Source organism: Giraffa tippelskirchi, chromosome 14 (genome assembly GCF_054371585.1).
Source record: "Giraffa tippelskirchi isolate mGirTip1 chromosome 14, T2T-mGirTip1v1.2.pri, whole genome shotgun sequence".
Lineage (NCBI taxonomy): Eukaryota > Metazoa > Chordata > Mammalia > Artiodactyla > Giraffidae > Giraffa > Giraffa tippelskirchi.
Window position 1 is genome coordinate 22,239,474 of NC_137288.1, and position 21,814 is coordinate 22,261,287.

A 21,814-nucleotide genomic window follows, 5' to 3' on the forward strand; every position below is an offset into this window, starting at 1 on the left:
GGGTGGTGGTTTAGTTGCCATGTCGTGTCCAACTCTTGCGACCTCACAGACTGTAGCTTGCCAGGCTTGTCTGTCCATGAGATTTTCCAGGCAAGAATATTGGAGTGGGTTGCCGTTTCCTTCTCCAGGGGATGTTGCTGACCCAGAAATCAAGGTCAGGTCTCCTGCCTTGCAGGCAGATTTACTGACTGAGCTACGACGGAAGCCTGTAGTTAAAACAAAGCACCGCCCCCCCCAAAAAAAAAAACCATGAGGAAAGTTTGTTGTGTGAGAAGACCTGGTCATCCTTCACATAGCATCTAGGAGCTCCATGAAGCTGCTGGGGGCCGCCTGGGATCATGCTGGGGGTGTTGGGGCTGCAGCAGCTGCTTTGAATCATAGAGGGTTTTAATCACAAGTCTGGGCAGCCTGAGTTGCAAGACTTTTACTGTGATGCTCAGACAGAGGCATCACATTTTGGACATGAGACAAGCTTTGTCTTACTATGTAATTTTGGGGCTGAATCTCTGACTTAGCATCCAGGACACTTCTGCCTGATTCTAGTTACGTCCTGCATTTAAACAAATGACTGCGCTGGTCCTGCCTCCCTGATGGCTTTGTGGGCTGGTGTTTTTACCTCTTGACGCAGCTCTCATTCTTCCAGCTTTATCTGCGTGTTTCTGTCAAGCAGTCTTTTAGCTTATTTTTATCTTGTTTGCTTCCCTTACCTCTTATCTGCACTTTAAATGAAGGACATGGGGAGAGGATTTGTGAAGACCCCAGATTTCCCTAACCGGGTGGTCTTGCTTCTTCTGATCAGTTCTGGCGAGATCCAGATTGTACCAAAATTCAGCCACTGAAGTCCTCACTCCCCACCCCCCATTAGTCTTCTGGGGCTGCTGAAACAAGATAACAGGCTGGGTGACTTAAACCACAGAAGTGTGTTATCTCACAGCTCTGGAGGCTGAGCATCCAAAATCAAGGTGTCAAAGGTTTGGTTCCTCCCGAGGCTGCAAGGAGAGGCTGTGGCCTCCTGTCTCCCAGCTTCTGTGGTTTCTGGCCATCCTTGGCGTTCCTTGGCTTGTGGACGCATCACCCCGATCTCTGCCTGCATCGTCGCAGACAGACTCCCTGTGCGCCTGTCGGTGTCCCGCGTTCCCTCGTTTGCAAGGACACCCGTCCTGCTGGATCAGGGCCCACCGTGATCAGGGCCGACCTCGCCTTACCTGATGCCCCTGCGACCACCGTGTTTCCAAATAAGGTCCTATTCTGAGGTGCTGGGGATAGGACTTCAGCACAGGGATTTGGGGGCACGCAATTCAACCCACAACAGCCCAAACATCACCTGGGAGAAGTCCAGGTTTTGGAGAAATGCCGTCACTCCTTTTGGTGCTTCCTTGAAACGATGACACCTCAGGAATTTACGGCTGCTCAGAGCGTGTGGTCCATTACGGCTTCCTGTGGGCGCCCTATTTTAGTTCTGCTTGAAGCTGCTGGACTCTCGGTTCGGTGTGGCTCCGTGTCTGACCAGGCAGAGCTGGGGGGAGACAAAGTCACCCGTGGCCAATTCAGCCTTTGGGTCTAAGCTCTTCCTCCTGCCTGCAGCCTCTGCCTCCCAGTCCCGGTCCTGGGGGCCCCCAGTGGCCCCTGCTCCCCTTTCTGAACCTTACTGCCTGCTTGAGATCAGGAATTTGGGTTTCCACTTTTTTTTTTAAAGGAAGCTCTTTTTAATTTTATTTATTTCTTTATTTTCAATTTTTTTGACCATACTGCATGCCATGTGGGATCTTAGTTCCCCGACTGGGAATCAAACCTATGCTCCCTGCACTGGAAGCATGGATTCTTAACCACTGGACCACCAGAGGAGTTCTTGCAATTCTGTTTCTTTTGCTTGCCTTTTCCACCTTATGTTTTGCTTTAATTAATTAACTATTGAGATACAGTTGGCATATAGCATTATGTTAGCTTCAGACGTACAGCATAATGATTTGGCATTTGTCCATACTGTAAAATCATCACCCTATGTAGATACAGAATTTAAAGTTTTCTTGTGCTGAGAACTTTTAAGATCTATTCTCTTAGTGATTGCTTGTTTCTCTTTTTTAAAATCTTATAATTAAAGAAAATTTTTGACCTCACTGCATGGCATGTGGAATCTTAGTTCCCCGACCAGGGGTCAAACCTGTACCCCCTGCATTGGAAGCATGGAACCTTAACCACTGGCCCACAAGTCCCTGCTTGCTTATTTTTGAGAATTTTATCTCAGGTCACTTAAGAATACTTCCACAGTCCCATGCAGTCAACATTTTTTCTTGCGTTTGTAGGGGACACTTTATATTGGCGAGTTTTTAGAGAGGTTCTCAACTGAGCACTTACATGGTCTTGGCGCAGTTGGGAGTATACACGGCTTCTGCTCTGCTCACTTCTCATTAGCTGGTGTAGATGCGGTGCTCTTCTGTATGACGCAGGGAGCTCAGCCTGGTGCTCTGTGACAACCTAGAGGGGTGGGATGGGAGGGAGCTGGGAGGGAGGTACAAAAGGGAGGGGACATATGTATACCTATGGCTGATCCATGTTGATGTATGGCAGAAACCAACACCACATTGTAAAGCAATTATCTTCCAATTAAAAACAAATAAAATATTTTTAAAATGCAGTGCTCTTGCAGAAAGCTTCAGGCCACTCTGGCTGTTGAATTTTTATCCTGTTGGAAACATCAGCAGGAGAAGGTGTTGTCTCAGGCTCTGCCCTGGGGAGAGGTCTGACCAACCAGGGGTTATGGATGTGGCCTTTCTCGGGAGGGCGCGTGGGATGACCCAGGGATGGTGATTGCCGGGGCAGAGCAGTGGAATCCCGGGAGGACAACAGCGTTTTAAAAGACCAGCAAAGAAAGAGGGAAGGAGACTGGGACAGGTGAGGAAGGAGAGGGGGCAAGCAGGAAGTTTCTGTGTCACCGAAGCCGAAGCCAAGGCGTTTCCAGGAGGGCGAGCATTCAGTTCTGAGGATCAAGAGTGTGGGTGACTCTAGCAGCGTGGGGCCTGGTGGAAATGGTGCACCTGCGCTGAAGTCACGTCGGAACTGAGCAGGCGGAGTCCGGAGCAGCAGACGCCCTGCAGAATTCTGAACGGATGGGGAAGAAGAGGGTCAGGGTCCAAAGCAGGCTTTCAGGGCTGGGGGAGACCTTGTTCAGTGCTGAGGAGTTTTCTGTTTTCCGTCTTCCCCTGGAGTGTTGACCAGGGTGTCACATGGCACGCCTCTCTGCTCTTCGTAGGTCTGCAAATTGGTCCTTAGATTTAGAGGCTTGAGCACAGTCAGGTTTGATCATTTGGGCAAGGCTGCTGCTTCCAAGGTGGCGTTGTGGCGACTCCAGTGCCTTTGTTGTGAATTTGTCAACATGGATAATGGTTGCTGGGAAACATTAATTCATTTTGTTGTTGTTGTTTAGTTGCTTAGTTGTGCCCAACTCTTTTACCACCCCATGGACTGTAGCCCACCAGGCTTCTCTGTCCATGGGATTATCAAGGCAAGAATACTGGAGTGGGGTGCCATTTCCTTCTCCAGGGGATCTTCTCCACCCAGGGATCGAACCTTCATCTCCTGCATTGGCCGGCGGATTCTTTACCACTGAGCAATCTGGGAAGCCCTATTAATTTATTTAGGCATTCTAAATGTGATTCTAAGCACATTTCTTAATATTATCAACAGACACACATTGCATATTGTCTGCCAAGTGAAATTGCAATTTTTTTTTTTTGTTAGAAAAATATCAGTTGATGTTTTACTCTATGCCAAGCACCGCTCTAGCTCCTAAGGATAGAATGGTAAATAAAGGTCTGGGTTTATGAAGTTTGAAGTAAAACAAAACTCAGGGTTTTGTGAGGTTGGTGACTTTTGCGGCAGAGCTGCTCACATTGCAGGCAGAGCCAGTGAGGACTGTGAGGGAGGAGGGTGAGTGGCTAGGATGTGAGGTGGGCAGGCAGCAGTGGGATGCCCAGAGGCACCCAGGAATGCAGGTGGTGCCCAGGGACTGAATGGTGCTTGCAAACAGCAATGAAGCACTGAAGTAATTTTCAGAAATGACTCGTTACCTTGCCAGAAAAAAACACATACAAAGTGCAGAGGATTTCATCATGTTATTCTACAAAAAAAAAAAAAAATCACATGAAAGCAACACACAGACAAACCTATTAGAATGACCAAAATCCAGAACACTGACCATAGCCACTGCTGGCAGGAAAGTGGAGTGACAGGAACTCTCATTCTTTGCTGGTTTCCATGCAAAACGGTGCAGCCACTTTGGAAGAGTCAGTCCTTACACAACTAATCGTACTCGTGCCATTCAGTCCAGCAATCTTGCTTCTTGATGTTTGCCCATAGGAACTGAAAACTTATATCCACATGAAAACCCACACACGGTTGTTTATAGCGGCTTTATTCCTAAGTTCCCAAACTTAGAATAAGCTAAGATGTCCTGCAGTAGGTGAATGGCACTGTGGTACATCCTGATGATGAAATATTGCTTTGTACTAAAAAGAAATGAGCTATCAAACCATGCAAAGACACGGGGGAAACTTCAGTCGATATTACTAAGTGAAAGAAAAAGTGCAAGTGTTAGTCGCTCATTTGTGTCTGACTCTTTGCTACCCCATGGACTGTAGCCCGCCAGGCTCCTCTATCCATGGGATTTCCTAGGCAAGAATCCTGGAGTGGATTGCCATTTCCTTCTCCAGGGGATCTTCCCAACCCTGGGATGGAACCCAGGTCTCTTGCATTGTGGGCAGATTCTTTACCATTTGAGCCATGAGGAAAGCCCTGGGAAGAGACTACATATGGTAGGATTCCAACTGTTTGACATTTTAGAAAAGGTAAAACTATGAGGCAATAAAAAGCTCAGTGGTTTCCAGGATTGCGGGATTATTAGAAGCACACGGAGGGTTTTAGAACAGGGAAACTCTTCATGACATGGTAATGATGGACACACGTCTTTACACATTTGTCTAAACCATAGAATGTGCGACACCAAGGGTTAACTCTAAGGTAAATGATGGATTTTGTGTGATTATGATGTGTCATTGTGGGTTCAGCCTTGATAAAAGATGTTATCATTCTGTGTATGATGTTGATAATGAGGGAGGCTGTGTGTATGTACACACGCACACACACATACGAAGGCAGGGAAGTATCTTCCTCTCAGTTTTGTTGTGAACCATAAACTGTTCTAAAAAATAGTCTTTCAAACAAAAGACAACACAGACTATTCTACGTGTGCACTACAAATCAATATATAACTAAAAATATATAAAATTAACTGATTTTTATTATTTTTTGTTTCTATTTTTAAGCAAACTTTTCCTTCCCTCTTAATGATGTCATTCTGATCATTTAAGCAGATTTCCTTTCCAGTTCCAAGCACGTCCAGATGCTGGGTCGTCTTGTGCTTGTGGGGTCTCTCTGGTTGTTGCTTTCAGGGTCGTTTCATGTCGCTTTACATGTGCTGAGCAGGGGGACCCGGGGGCCTGGGCCCCAACAAGCCTGTGAGCAAGGCAGGCTCTGCAGCCCTCCTCTGGGTCTGGATTCTCATGGGACACCATCAGCAGAGGTTAACTGAGGGCGAGTCTGTGCTGCTGTCACCTGCCTCTGGGGTGGGGGCCTTGACCTTCACTTCCAGTTTGTGTCTAGTGACAGGTGGGCCTGTGCTGTGAAAACCTCCCTGTGCCTGCTCCCCAAGGGGCTGTCCACCCGAGACCCCGAGTGAGAGCCACAGAGGAGAACAAAGCAAAACAAACAGCGGCTTTGGTCCTGACGACAGATGGCAAAACTGCGGCAAGAGCAGGCGGGCCTCCTACTTCCCAGGGTCCAGCACGGCGCACAGAAAGTTTTGGGTTCTCTTTTTTGTTAAAATTGTTTCTGTTCTTTCATTCTCCCAACACGGTGCCCCCCTCTTGTTTAGCCTTTTATTTATACTGTCCCACGTTTCCTTCTCTTTTTTCATCCCTCCCTCTCCCTGTCTGAGTTTCAATTCTCATTTGTTTCCTTTAAGCTTTTCTTCTTCTGCATGTTCTCCCTTTCTTTTCTTCCCCTGATGTTGGGTCGTCTTGCTTAGAGAGGAAGTGTTTGCTCTGTGGAGTGTTAACTCTGGTGAATTGTTGTATGGCTGCAGATTGTAAACTGCAGGGCTGCGGTTTCTCTTTCCAACAGCATTTTGTCACATGGATCCACTCACTGAAGAGGAAGCTAGTTTTTGGCGGACGTGAGACTCGCATAGGCAGAGTATTTCAGTTTAACACAGATGGCATGTCTTATTGTGTTTTATAATAAACTGTTTTTTCAAGAGTGGTTTCCCTTCTCCTCTTCTGTCCTCTCATCTCTACTCTTTTTTTCTTTATTGGGAATATATTTTGCATGTAATATTATATTAATTTCAAGTGTACAACATAGTAGTTTAACATTTATGTACATTATGAATTGATCATCATGATAAGTCTTGTTCACCTGTCACCATACAAAGGTAGTACAATATTATTATTATTATTTGGCTGCTCTGAGTGGCTTGTGGGATCTTCGTTCACAACCAAGGATCAAACCTAGGCCCACATCACTGTAACTGCTGAGTCTAGTCCTAGCTCCTGGATTACCAGAGAATTCCCAGTACAGTAGTATTATCTATAGTCCCCGTGCTGTACATTACATACCTGTTGTTTATTTATTTTATAACTGGAAGTTTGTGCATCTTAATCCCTTTCCCCTGTTTCACCTAACCCCCCATTCCCTTCCCCACTAGCAACTACCAGTTTGTTCTCTGTATCTATAAGTTTGTTTCTGGTTTGTTTGTTCATTTGTTTTTCATATGGTATTTATCTTTCTCTATCTGACTTATTTCACTTAGCATGATACCTTCTAGGTTTATCCATGATGTTGCAAAGAGCAAGATTTCATTATTCTTTTTATGGCTGAGTATATTCCATTGTGTGTATATACCTCATCTTATTTATCCATTCATCTGTTGATGGACACTTCGGTTACTTCCATAGTCTTGACTATTGTAAATAGTGCTGTAAGGACTTCAATATTTCATTGTGTGTATATACCTCATCTTCTTTATCCATTCATCTGTTGCTAGACACTTAAGTTGCTTCCATAATCTTGGCTATTGTAAATAATGCTGCAGTGAATATACGGGTGCATTATCTTTTCAAATAAGTGCTTTCATTTTCTCTGGATAAATACGCAAAAGTGAGATTGCTGAATCATTTTGTAGTTACATTTTTAATATTTTGAGGAACCTCTGTACTATTTACACAGGCCGTACCAATTTATTATGTTCCCACCAATGGTGCACAAGGACTCCTGTCTGTCCTCATCCTCACCAATACTTGTTATTTCTTGTCTGTTTTATAATAGCTGTTCTGGCAAGTGTAAGGAGCTATGTCATTGTGGTTTTGATTTGCATTTCCCCGATGGTTGGTGATGTTGAGCATCTTTTCATGTGTCTGTTGGCTGTGTGTATGTCTTCTTTAGAAATATATCTGTATTTATGTCTTTATGCCAGTATCACACTCTTAGTTACTGTAGCTTTATAGAATAGTTTGAAATCATAAAGTGTAATGCCTCCAGCTTTATTCTTTTCCAAGATTGTTTTGGCTCTGATTCCATATAAATTTTAGAATTATTTGTTCCCTTTATTCTCTTAAAATTATCAGGGGCTCCAAAGAGTCTTTTGTTAATACGGCTTATAACTATCAATATTTACTGTATTAGAAATTAAAATGGTGTAAAACTGAAAAGATCAGAACTTACAAATTGTTGTTGTTCAGTCACTTAGTTGTGTCCAACTCTTTGAGACCTCATGGACTGCAGCACACCAGAATTCCCTGTCCTTCACTATCTCCTGGAGTCTCCTCAAACTCATGTCCATTGAGTCAGTGATACTATCCAACCATCTCATCCTCTGTCGCCCCCTTCTCCTCCTGCCTTCAGTCTTTTCAGGCATCAGGGTGTTTTCCAATGAGTCAGTTCTTTGCATCAGGTGGCCGAAGTATTGGAGCTTTAGCTTCAGTATCAGTCCTTCCAATGAATATTCAGGGTTGATTTCCTTTAGGATTGATAAGCTTGATTTCCTTGCAGTCCGAGGGAGTCTCAAGAATCTTATCCAGCACCAAAAATTGAAAACATCAATTCTTCAATGCTCAGCCTTCTTTATGGTCCAGCTCTCACATCATGTATGACTACTGGAAAAACCATAGCTTTGACTAGACGAACCTTTGTCGGCAAAGTGATGTCTCTGCTTTTTAATACATTGTCTAGCTTTATCATAGCTTTCCTTAGAAAAAGCAAGTGTCTTTTCATTTTATGGCTGCAGTCACCATCTGCAGTAATTTTGGAGCCCAAGAAAATAAAATCTGTCAATGCTTCCACATTTCCCCCTTCTATTTGTCATGAAGTGATGGGACCAGATACCATGATCTTAGTTTTTTGAATGTTGAGTTTTAAGCCAGCTTTTTCATTCTCCTCTTTCACCCTCTTCAAGAGGCTCTATGATATACTTTTAAATAACTTCTGTGTAGAGTACATCATGTGAAATGCCATATTGATAATTCTCCTGGCAATCTTGATTCCAGCTTGTGAATCATCCAACCTGGTATTTCACATGATGTACTCTGCATATAAGTTAAATTAGCAGGGTGACAATATACAGCCTTGACATACTCCTTTCCCAATTTTGAACCAGTCCGTTGTTCCATGTCTGGTTTATAAGTACATATCCCATTAGCCTTCAGAGCCTCTGAAAACATCAGTATATTCCTATATGATGAGTGAATTTCTAAGAATATATATATTCTTGTAGAATAAGATTTAAGACAGTAAGTTAAATCTTAATATAACTGTGAAAATAAGTTTGCTATTGCAGGTCTCAGAGCGGGAACTCCCTAGGGTCCTCAGACCATACTATAAGAACTACTGACTTAGGTAGCTGGTAACTATTTACTGAGCACTGTGTGCTGGGTATGCAGCTATGGTGGTAGGGAGGTGGGAAAGTATTAGAGAGCTTTCTTGGTATCCAGGAATTCATATCACATGTGGGTTCCTATTCTATCTACGCATAAGACAACCTGTATATCTGAAAGATGAGTTTATGTATATATTCTGTGAAAATGATTTGCTATCTCTTTTATGACCATTAAAATCTCAATCAGTAAGGTTACAATCTGTATATTTGATACTCAAACACTCAAAGTGTTTGAGTCAGCAGCTCAGCATCACCACAGAAGAGTCTTGTGAAATTGAGCCTTTTGACATGATCACCACCATGAAAAACTCCAGGGCGTTCAGTTATGTTTCCTATTGCTTGGTTAACCAAGGAAATCGTGAAGGAATATGTGTGAACAACCATATGCTCTTTCCTATTTGTGTTCCGGCCTCTTTCAAAAATCCTTTTCTTATAAAAAATGTGCTGTAAAGGTATCATTTACACTCAGTGAGACGATGTTTAATAACATCATCAATCATTTTCATAGAGTTTTCTGGGTATCTCCACCCCCACATCCAAGGATTTGAGGACCAAAATGTAATCACTTGCTTGTTCTTTTCAGACAGTTTTGAGGATGCTGGGCCACCAAATAGCCAGCTGGTCTCAGAACCTGGAAACAACGTCACGCTCACCTGCCAGCCTCGAGAGAAGGGACTGTTAGAAGAGGTGTCATGGGAAAAGGTCCAGCCCCAGCAGATCGACCTCTTAACAAGCTGCAACTTGTCCCAAGGAAGAAGTCACATGTCCAAGTACCCAAGACAGATACTGAGCAACTGCAGCCAGGGTATGAAAAAGGTCTTCGTCACCATGCCTAATGCTACAGGCTCCGACTCAGGCCTCTACCGCTGTGGCTTCAAAGCCAGCACTGGGCAAAAAGAAGCCTTCGTGATGAGACTGACCATAACCAACGGTGAGTAGGTGGCGTGTGTCTCCAAGTGTCAAAGATGGGAAAAGCCCGCTGCTCTGGGTCGGTTTCTTCCGTCTTTCTCATGATTTTCTCATACAGCATACCTTTAATGATTGAATTTGGTAAGTTGTCAGTTACTGAATGTTATTCTTTATCTTGCTGATCCGTCAATCACAGATTTAACCATAATAGAGCTTTCTGATATTTTTGGATCTGTCATATTCCAAAAATCTTTTAAAAATTCAATGAATCTGAAAAATACGTGGTATCAACACCCAATACGTTTTGACTATATAATTTCTTTTTTTAAAAAGTGTCTTTTAAAAAAAATTTATTAATTTAGTTAATTAATTGATTTCTGGCTGTGCTGAGTCTTTGTTGCTGCGCAGGCTTTTCTCAAGTCGCAGCGAGCATTTCTAGTTGTGGTGCGCGGGTTTCTCATCGCGGGGGCTCCTCTAGTTGTGGAACACGGGCTCTAGGGCGCAAGGGCTTCCGCAGTTGTGGCTCCTGGGTTCTAGAGCACAGCTCAATGGCTGTGGTGCCCGGGCTTAGTTGCTCCTTGGCATGTGGGATCTTTCTGGACTAGGCATCGAACCTGTGTCTCCTGCATTGGCAGGCCGGCTCTTTACCACTGAGCCACCAGGGAATCCCCTTAGCTGTATAATTTCTAACTTTTCAGTTCCGTTGAAACTTGCTAATGGTGGTGGCTGGGTTTTATCATCCTCATGGCTCCTCAGCAATGACAGGAAGGTGTTTGATTGGTGCCTGCTGAATCAGCATTGAGTAGAATGTAATAAATGTGTGGTAACGTGCTTGCTCCTTTGCCAGATCAGAGCTTTGGTTCCCTCACCTGTTTTCACACCTGAGAGCAGGAACAGACTGGCCTTGAAACTTGGAGACTGACTTTCAGGGCCTCTCACCTGAGCCGGCTCAGGGCCCAATGCTTATTTTCTATCAGTCATTTGTCTGCTGTGTCACAATGAAGCCCTAAAACCTGTGTGAGAGTAAGAAAAAGTGGTATTTCACCTGCTGAAGTGCAAATACAGAGAGACCTGTACGGACTTGTGTAGAAGTCAGTCCAGAGGCCCGAGGTACACCCGAGCAGGAGGAAGGCTGTGTCAGACTCCCCATTCTGCCTCTGGACAAGGGGAACCTGTCGGAGAAAATAATGTATATTTACCAATGACAGAAATTTTATTTCACTGTATTTTCACTCTACGTCCCTCCCTCTTCTCCTTCCTTTCTGCTTTCCTTCCTTCCTTTCCTCCTTCCTTCCTTCTCTCCATCCACCCATATCTCTTTCTCCATTACTTTCACATGCTTCCAGCCACCTCGTGTGCTTTGGCCTGTGTGTAGACTTTTGAGCCGAGGCTTCCTAGGACGTGGCTGCCCTGCATGCATTCTGCTCAGGCTGCCGGCCGGAGCACCTCCCTGCTTTGGGAAGAAGAGGAGGTTTCACGTGTACAGCAGCCTCTACAGCTGCGCCCCGGCAGCTGTATGTGTGAAGGATGTTCTTGGCCAGAGGTTAGCAGTTGTCAGAACATGATCACCTTGGATGGCATCAAAGCTTTCTTTGCTTCTCAAGTGAACAAGAGAGTTAATGGAATGTTTAGGAGGGAGGACATATTCAGGGGAGAAAAATTAACAGAGGTTCTTCATTTTAAATGTTAACTCCATTCCTTCATACATATAGAGAAAATGCTTCTTGCCTTAAAGAAATACTCTTGCATTACCGAAGTGTTGTTAACACCTGGCCGGAAAAAGAAAGAATAAAAGCAATCATTAAGGCTTCTCTGGTGGCTCAGTTATTGCAGGAGATGCAGGTTCAGTCCCTGGGTGGGGAAGATCTCCTTGAGAAGAAAATGACCACTCACTCCAGTATACTTACCTGGAAAATCCCATGGACAGAGGAGCCTGGCAGGCTACAGTCCATGGGGTGGTAAAGAATCGAACTTGACTTAGTGACTGAACAGTAACACAACAACAACAAATCTTCTCTCAGAGACCAAGGTAAGAGAGTGTTCTATTCAGAAAATGTCATAACCATTTTCAAACACATCTGAAATAAGATCTTGCCCATTATATGTTGAAAAAGTTATTATAAATATCTTAAATCCTGGAGAAAAATGGATTCTTAGGAGGTATAGTTATTTAACTCTAAATAATTAATAAAAATGTCTTTCATTTATCCAAACATGGTTAAATTCCTTGCACAAAGCTATTTCTTTCCTCTGTACATAAGCCACAGACAGTGTTGAAAATGACTGAATGTAATGATCAGTATAGTTAGGGTTCAAGTGTTTTGAATACTTGAAGAATGGATTTTTGACATTCAATTGACAGGTTGAAAGAATATCAACTGGGCCCATTAGTAAAATATAATTGACAGAAGATGATAGCTGTTGACTCAATATTTTGGTTTAATTTCTTTTCAAATTAACTGTAAGTAAAGATTGAAGATTAAAAAAAATCAGATGGAAAGCAAAAATAGATCACTTGTATTTCTTTGATATGATTTGATTATTTCAAGTCCTAGGGCTGTTTGGTGAAAAATCAATGTAGGGATGAAAGCAGAGAGACAGGTATGAGATGTAGAGGTGATCTAATTTATTTCAACTGTCAAGGGAAAGGTGATGGTGACACAGATTTTGTAAACTGCTGGGCATCCTTTTGTGAGCTCCCATCAACTTCTTTTATGGGATCCAAAAGAGATTTTCATGACTCTTGTATTCTACACACATGCACATGCATGTACACACACACATGCACATGTGTGCACATACACACACACATATACACACACGTGCCTCTTCCCCTGACTTTGCCTGCTTGCGTTCATCTTCAGACAAGTACCAGGTGCTGAGAGGCCACCAAAAAGATGATACGATGTCAACCGATACATCGAATATCCAGGCCTTGACTTATTTTGAACAGAGGCAGAAAGTGGCAGAAGCATTTTCTCTGCTGAATGAAATGTTTGTTTTCCCTTCTTTGTACTCAAGACCTGGGAAGTAGTCTAAAATGGGTCCAGACTGAAATTTCTGTATTTGGACCCTTGATATCCTCTGGATTTTCACTAGTCATGGGAAGAGTATTTTAACGTTCATCAGAAGGATTTTTGAGGTCTTCTAATATTAACTAAATAGCATTCTGACTACAGTTGTTTTTATTGATTATAAAAAGAATGAGGATCAAAGACATGAAAGCAGTCCTCTCAGCAAGTTTCTGGAGAAGACCTGTTTCTAACTCTGCTAAGAAATATAGTTACTTATCCTCCTCCAATCCTTTCCCACTAATGAGGGTATTCAGCTGAACCATCAAGTTTCAAATAAGACTTTGATGATCAGAGCAGAAGAGAGTTAAAGCAGAATCTGGGGACTTACACAGACTGCATGGGAAAGGAGGGGTTGTGTGTGTTGGGCTTCCCTGGTGGCTCAGATGGTAAAGAACCTGCCTGCAATGCAGGAGACCCAGGTTCGATCCCTGGGTTGGGGAGATCCCCCAGATAAGGGAATGGCTACCCACTCCAGTATTCTTGCCTAGAGAATCCCATGGACAAAGTAGGTGATTGCAATCAAATGACTAGGCTGGTGCTGAGATTCTGCGTTACAGGTTAATACAGGAGGTAGTCTCAGTTGAACGATAGCTTGGTGAAACTCTGGATGTTGTATAAGAGCAATGAAAGTTACTCTCAATCCTTGATCACAGGTGGCACAAGGATGTGTAAATCAAGTAGTATAGAATAAGAAAGAGAAATTGGAGACAAAGGGAATTAGCTAAGAGTTGGTTGCGACAGTCAGTGCATCAACAAGGGAGCCCTCAAATGGGCTGCCACTGTCACATTCTGGGTCTTTGGCCCACAAACAGGAGCCCACAATTTGATAGACAAATTACAAATGGCATATAAATTAGAAAAAGGTACCCCTTCCCTGCACCGAGGCGGACCCAAGCTCATATACAAGTTTGGTGATAGGTCCCAGGTCCCCTACCACTCGGCTGGGCACACGCAGCCTAGGGAAGCGGAAGATGCTGGTCAGACGAGAATGTCAGCCTGTGCTTGTCACCACCTCCACAGTCACTCACACCTTCCTACTCCCTCCTCTTCCTAACCCATTTACTCATTCTCACCACAGTCACCTCGGTTCCTTTAGAGTTGCAGTCAGATCTCACCATCTTCATGATATGTAGCTTCAAATGCTTCTCTGACATTGAACCATTAAGCAGCTTTAATTTCTCCAACTTTTATACTGGGAAAGCTGATATCCTCAAGTCATAGAATAACTGTATCTATTTGCAATGACCCAGACCCTTACATTAGAAATTACTTGAGATTGAGGATCATGATATCTCTGCTTAGAGATGTCAAAGTATCTTTCCAGAGTATGCTTAGTAAGTGTTCTTGACCCATACTGTGCATAACGATATTCCTGTATGTTCTGGTAAGAACTGTGTCTGTTTCATTTTCCAGTTTTCTAGCTGGATTGCTTCTGGGTTTTCTTCATCAACACTTAACATTTGAGATTTAGTGATTGCTAATCAAAGAAACCTGAGCTCTCAGAAGATCCATTGGAATGTTTGGGGAGAAAATCCTCATGAGCTTCGTTTACATATATATCTTTCAAGAAATATATCTTCTTTTTAAGCTTTTCTTGTTGTGCATGTTCTGTATTCAGTTCAGTTCAGTTGCTCAGTTGTGTCCGACTCTTTGGGACCCCATTAACTGCAGCACACTAGACTTCCCTGTCCAAAATCAACTCCCAGAGCTTGCTCAAACTCATGTCCATCGAGTCGGTGATGCCATCCAACTATCTCGTCCTCTGTCGTCTTCTTCTCCTCCTGCCTTCAATCTTTCCCAGCATCAGGGTCTTTTCCAGTGAGTTAGCTCTTTGCATCAGGTGGCCAAAGTATTGAAGCTTCAGCTTCAGCATCAGTCCTTCCAATTCTGTATTAATGGTGTGTAATTACTAGTCGATAGACATGAGGATAGAACTGGACATGGAACAACAGACTGGTTCCAAATAGGAAAAGGAGTACGTCAAGGCTGTATATTGTCACCCTGCTTATTTAACTTCCATGCAGGGTAGTACATCATGAGAAATGCTGGGCTGGAAGAAACACAAGCTGGAATCAAGATTGCCAGGAGAAATATCAATAACCTCAGATATGCAGATGACACCACCCTTATGGCAGAAAGTGAAGAAGAACTAAAGAGCCTCCTGATGAAAGTGAAAGAGGAGAGTGAAAAAGTTGGCTTAAACCTCAACGTTCAGAAAACTAAGATCATGGCATCTGGTCCCATCACTTCATGGGAAATAGATGGGGAAACAGTGGAAACAGTGTCAGACTTTATTTTTCTGGGCTCCAAAATCACTGCTGATGGTGATTGCAGCCATGAAATTAAAAGATGCTTACTCCTTGGAAGGAGGGTTATGGCCAACCTAGATAGCATATTTAAAAGCAGAGACATTATTTTGCCAACAAAAGTCCATCTAGTCAAGGCTATGGTTTTTCCAGTGGTCATGTATGGATGTGAGAGTTGGACGGTGAAGAAAGCTGAGCACCACAGAATTGATGCTTTTGAACTGTGGTGTTGGAGAAGACTCTTGAGAGTCCCTTGGACTGCAAGGAGATCCGATCAATCCATCCTAAAGGAGATCAATCCTGGGTGTTCATTGGAAGGACTGATGTTGAAGCTTAAACTCCAATACTTTGGCCACCTCATGAAAGAGTTGACTCATTGGAAAAGACCCTAATGATGAGTAGGATTGGGGGCAGGAGGAGAAGGGGATGACAGAGGATGAGATGGTTGGATGGCATCACTGACTCGATGGACATGGGTTTGGGTAGACTCCGGGAGTTGGCGATGGACAGGGAGGCCTGGCGTGCTGCAATTCATGGTGTCGCAAAGAGTCAGACGCGACTGAACTGAGACATGAAGATGGAATTTGTAAATGAAGATTGCAGAAGTTTTCACTAGGAAATCGTGGGCCCACAGTCAAGAGAATCTTCCCTGATCTTTCTTTTGTGAGGTATGGGTCGACAAAGGGGTAGTGTCGAGGAATAGCTGCTCTAGATTCTAAATCTTGCCTCTAATGGCTTGCAGAGATTACTGACTCTGGACTCTGTGCTCTTGAGTTGGACTATGAGACTGTTAAGGAAGAGGAATAAATTTCATTTCTTTATTTGGCCTTAGTTTCTGCTAAAATTCACTCCATTTTCTCCCAACTGATTTGGATTTCTAAAGAGTTTGAAGTTGTAGACAAAATATAAATTTCAGGGATTTATTAATCCAGAACTTTCTGTCCGACTCTTCTGAATTTATAATAGATGTGACTATTGTAGGCGTCGGAAAAGACCCTGAAATGGTAGGCATGGTGGTTGTCTGAGCTGATCCTCACCGGGCTCCGAGGTACGTCTGTTTCCATGACCTGATATAACGAACATCTGCCTTTTATGATCTCTTCCTCCAGAGAAAATCATGTCACGACAGCATATATGCTGGAACCACAGGTCAGAGTGCCGGTGTCACTGCCTGCAAGTTCAGCATCCTCTACCAGTACAGACCACCTACGGTTTTTAGCCCAGTTGAGTCATTATTAAAATTCTGGATGATAACTGGGTATCCAGATGAAACATACTGTTTCCATCATCACAAACGAGTTAGCTACTCAGTCAGGGCTCTGTTATGTCCTTGTAGCTTTACGTTGGGAGGAGAAAACGGCAACCCACTCCATTATTCTTGCCTGGAAAATCCCATGGACAGAGAAACCTGGTGGGCTACAGTCCATGGGGTCGCAAAGAGTCGGACACAACTGATCACACATCACAGCTTTACTTTACATTTGCCTCTGCCCACATCTTTCTTTTATGAGTCATCGAATTAAAAAAAAAAAAAAAGCAAGCAGTCAGTTTGTTTTATAAGCCCTACATCTTGATTTATTCATCTTTCCTAAAGCACACAATCCTGGAATTTTGGCCTGAAGTCATTTTTTGTACATACCATATTTATGTAGATAAACAAGATACTAAATTGAATAATGATAATGACAAGTTAGTATCAGAGAGAAGGAAATGTTGAAAATCTCATGTTAAACCGGTTTGATGGAGTTCTTGCATAAGGAACATTGTTGAGTGTTTATTGTCATCACTACTGTAAACAAAGTAGTTGGTGGTATTGTGTGTGTGCGCACATGTGTGCTCAGTTGTGTTCGATTGTTTGCGACCCCATGGACTGTAGCCTGCCAGGTTGCTCTGTTCATGGCATTCTCCAGGCAAGAATACTGAAGTGGGTTGCCATTTCCTTCTCCAGGGGATCTTCGTGACCCAGGGATTGAACCTGTATCACCTACATTGGCAGGTTGATTTTTTTTTTTACCAATGAGGCACCTGGGAATCCCTGAGTTGGTGTTATTAGAAAGCAGCTAATCCTAGGAACTGTTTTTCTTTAAGTGGATCTTTATCCTCAGCCTGAATTTTAAATAACTTTCATGACGCTTTCCTCTCCCTAGAAACTCAGAGTTCAGGTAGGAATTCAGATTCAGAAAAATGTACTGATTTTCCTCCCACTTAAAATCCATGACCACATTTACCTGAGAGACCTGTCTAATGACTCCAACTGCAAAATAGCCATTTGTTCTTCCTTGTCATGTGTGATTTTTTTTAAATTTTAAAACATCTGGGAATCGTTAACAGCTTATAATGATCTCTTAGAGCCTTATTAGGAACCGAACGTAGATGATTGTGTGAATTTTTCCCCAAAGGCAAGTAGAAAACTTCTTAAATTTTTAAAAAGACAGTTCTTTGTATAAGGTTAATGGCATTTCATTCTTAATATAAATTCTAGTTTTAAGTATTGCAGTTCAATTAGTCAGACAACTACTTCTAACTTCAACTGAGATATTTCCAACATGTCCTGACCTGACTCTTGACAAGCATTCAAAGGTGACCTAGTTCATTTGTAGAAGACTATACTATTTGAAAGAATAAGAAATGAAGAATAAACACAGGCCTGTCAGCTGTAGAGATAACATCTTTGAACCCCCATTTGTATTGTAAAGTTATGTATACTGAGATGATTCAGAGTTTTTTAAAGGTATTTATTCAACAGCATAGGGCTTCCCTGGTGACTCAGATGGTAAAAAAATCCACCTGCAATGCAGGAGACATGGGTTCGATCCCTGGGTTGGGCAGATCCCCTGGAGAAGGGAATGGCAACCCACCCCAGTATTCCTGCCTGGAGAATCCCATGGACAGGGGAACCTGGTGGGCTATAGTCCACGGGGTTGCAAAGAGTCAGACACGACTGAGTGACTAACACTTTCACATTCAACAGAAGAATATGCTTGGATAAATTTTTATAAAATAAATATTTTGCAATCCTCATTGATCCCTCTATACCTTATTTTCATAATTAATTGAATGTAGTTCACTTTGGCTAAAACTCAGAAGTAACTATGATGCTCACAATCTTTTAAATATAAAAGTGGTTTTATTTAATTAACCCACAGGAGACAATTCTTCCTTTCACGGATATAGGGTTGAGCTGTTTTAAGCTCTCCATAGCACTGGTCAGGAGTGTGAAATGGCTTTAGCAACGGTGAATAGAGAGTGAAATGAAAAATCCTTATCACAATGATGGACATGGGCAAGTAAAGAGTAAATGCTGAGATGAGAAGAAACTATATTAACAAAGGATAGGACATTTTTTGTGACTTCAAATCAAAGAATCTTAAGGATGTGATGGATATGCAAATGACCCCCAAATCAGGGCCACATAGGAGGCGAGTTTACAAATATAAAGCAATACAGGCTTGCAAAGTGTAATTATTCTCCTGTTGTTTTTCATGTTTTATATTGAGCATTGAGATAAATTCTTCACTCTTTTAATGTGCATGTGTGTATATGCATTTGTGAATTAAGATAACTGTGAATATTTGTTAGGAGGAACAATCTGCCAGATGGCAAACATTCAATAAATACATGTGCTTGTGTAGGCAATTTTACACTCACAGGAAACTCACAAGTCCCAAATACTTTAATCAAAACAAGTTGTTTTGCTTTTATGTTGATGACTATCTTTTCTTCCTGGTCTAGTAAGTAAAGATATCAGCTTTGAAATCCAACCACGCAATTCTTTTTTTTAATAAAATCACTGGCTATTTTAAAAATGGAGAGAATGGATGAAGAGTTAAACTCTAGAGAACAAAGCTGTAGATTTTGAAATTATTACCAGATTCCTTGTTTCTTATAACCAGATGTTGACTTTTGCATGTTTTGTAGAGCAATTAGTAAACATTTTTTCATGTAACATGACTTACAGTTGGGCAGAAAAATATTAATATTCAGCCCAATGCTTTCTGTCTGTTTCATATTCTGAAAATATCTGTATGACATTTATATATATGCCTTTATAAATGCCATATAGTTTGAGGTATAAAGTTTTCTAAGGACCCAAGGGAAAAGTTATAAATAGCAGTTATAAGAACTAAGTGGCACAAGGCTTTGTCTTGGCTACTATATGACAGACTTGCATATTATGTTTATGTCTGTGCCAGTCACTCTAAGACTTACTGATAATTACTCATGCCGTTGTCACAACAGCTCTATTATTATCCACATTTTATGGATGAGGAAGGTGAGGCATGAAGAGCTTAAGAAACTTATTCCAGGCTTCATAGCTGGTAAGGAGCAGAGCTGGGTTTCACAGCCATGAAGACGGGCTCCAGGGTTCTTGTTCTTAACCACGGCACTGTATTGCTTCTCCAAGTGGAAGGAAAAGAAAACGTTACTGCCACCAACAGCAGCGTCACAGGAGAAGCTGGCTACAGTGGAGTTCCACAGCCTTGCGCTCATCCTTTTGGGAGGTGCATAGGTGCCATAGATCACCTACTGAACCAACACATGGAGCAGGTGAGGGCAAAGGATGGGGGCTTTGATCACCCACTGTTTCTTCCAGCCCCCCCGTGCTTACGAGTGCTCAGGTCATCCAGGTGCTGTGTCTGTGGGTTCCCCACTGACTCGTCCCCTTTCCTGGGGCTTGTGAGTATCGTGAAGTCACGTGAGGGAGAGTGTTCACACAGTCTCACGTTGTGCAGTCACTAAGTCATTACTGACACTTGGCGACCCCATGGACTGCAGCATGCCAGGCTTCCCTGTCCTTCACTATCTCCCGGAGTTTGCTCAAAGTCCTGTCCACTGAGTCAGTGATGCCATCCAACCATCCCGTCCTCTGTCGCCCCCTTCTCCTCCTGCCCTCAGTCTTTCCCAGCATCAGGGTTTTTTTCCAATGAGTCGGCTCTTTGTATCAGTCTCATGAAGGACAAGCAAAATCAGGTAGCGAGTATTAGGGTCTGGAGGTGAGAGCTGGTCCAGTCCATGCCAAGAACTGATAAGGGGACTTGAGGAGTAACCCCTGAGCAAAGGCGAGTTAAGGTTCTTGCTGGAGAGAACTGGTGAAAGCTCAGCTCTCAGATGGCGTCTCGGCTTTGCAACCACCTGCCTCCTAGGTCTTCACCAGACCCACCCAGTACACTCTCCCCTTGGGAAAGCTCCGTTCCCTTGAGTGACTTCCCTGGAATCGGCTCAGAGTTCCCCACATCACCCTCCTTCCATTTTAAGTCTCTCCTCCGTCTCCTTCCTCTCAAATTCTGCTCTCCCTCTAGGTCTTGTAGACGATGAACAACCACTGAACCGAGAGCTAGAGTTATTAGCTATCAGAATAAGGGCCACGAAGGCTTAACCCTCAGAATCTCCCAAGGAAAAAAACAAGTTTCTTTTCTATGTTAAGTATTCTGAAGAGTTATAGTCTCTCATATTTATGGACCTTTACTTGAACAGCTAAATGCATAAAATATTTCAATGTTATGCCCACCATGTATGCCCACTATGTATGTATGTTATGCCCACCATGTCTTATTGCATGGGTGAAATGTTCATCTGGATTTTAGTGGAACATTTGAAAATTTTCCCATTATATCCTCTTGGATTAGCATAATAGTAACACTGTAAGGTAGAGTTACACTTGGTTAAACAACAGTAATAACAACAATGTGTTGGGGAATTAGTATTAGAAACAAAATCTTCTCCCTACCCAGAAAACGGCTCCACAAGGGTAGAAGGGAAAGAAAACAATTTTATTATTGAATAAGCATTAAACCAGAACCGTGATATGCGTCACAGGCAGTCCACTAAGAGACTGCAAAGATAGAAGGAAATCTCAACTTCTCATAGAGCCCCGCAGATGCAACTAAACGTACGTTCTCAAGGTAAACAGTAACTAGTCCTCAAGTAGGAGGACTTGGTAGCATCATTTGTCTCACAGAGCTCCTCCTAAATTCACCTGGTATCTGGAGTGACCACCTGTGTTGGCTAACTGGCTTTATCCAAAGGAAAAATGGGCTTTTTACATCTTTACACCAGAGGTAGTTTTGCACCTTGAAGCATGGTGCCCTTGGAACTTAGACTCCTATCCTCCCATAGAACTGGAAGATATGGGCTCTCTCTTCCTTGATGATTGCATTTCAAAGACATGGCCCTGATTTATTAGAGCGAAAGGATACAAAGGAATATCAGCTAATGGAAAAGATGGGTGGGGCAAAGTCAGGATTGGCTGATTCCCAGAAGGAAAGCAGGTGTTTAGCATAAACCACATTGTATCAACCATTCAGACTCAACAAACCACCTTGACAGTTAAGAAATGGTGAGAGTGCTCTCCAAACCCAACTTCCCACACACAGCCAAGGTTAAACCTTGTTAGCAGGGCTTTCTAAGGGCTGCAGTCCTGGGGCTACGACACTGGCTCTTTTCTACACACTGATTCACCATGGAAGTGAGCAAGATGTATGCAGGTGTTAACATTCTTGTTGTTGTTCAGTAGCTCAGTCGTGTCCAACTCTTTGTAA

General features: G+C 42.9%; 1 protein-coding gene across 8 annotated transcripts in view; it reads left to right on the forward strand.

The window, feature by feature from the left end:
* The window catches only part of CD226 (CD226 molecule), a 108,037-nt gene that overhangs the window by 49,033 nt on the left and 37,190 nt on the right, over window positions 1-21,814 (forward strand). For all 8 annotated transcript variants that reach the window (XM_081562683.1, XM_081562677.1, XM_081562681.1 and 5 more), the window contains exon 4: window positions 9,570-9,917. In XM_081562683.1, coding sequence (XP_081418809.1) covers window positions 9,570-9,917 — 348 coding nt within the window. The remainder of the gene's footprint in view (window positions 1-9,569; window positions 9,918-21,814) is intronic.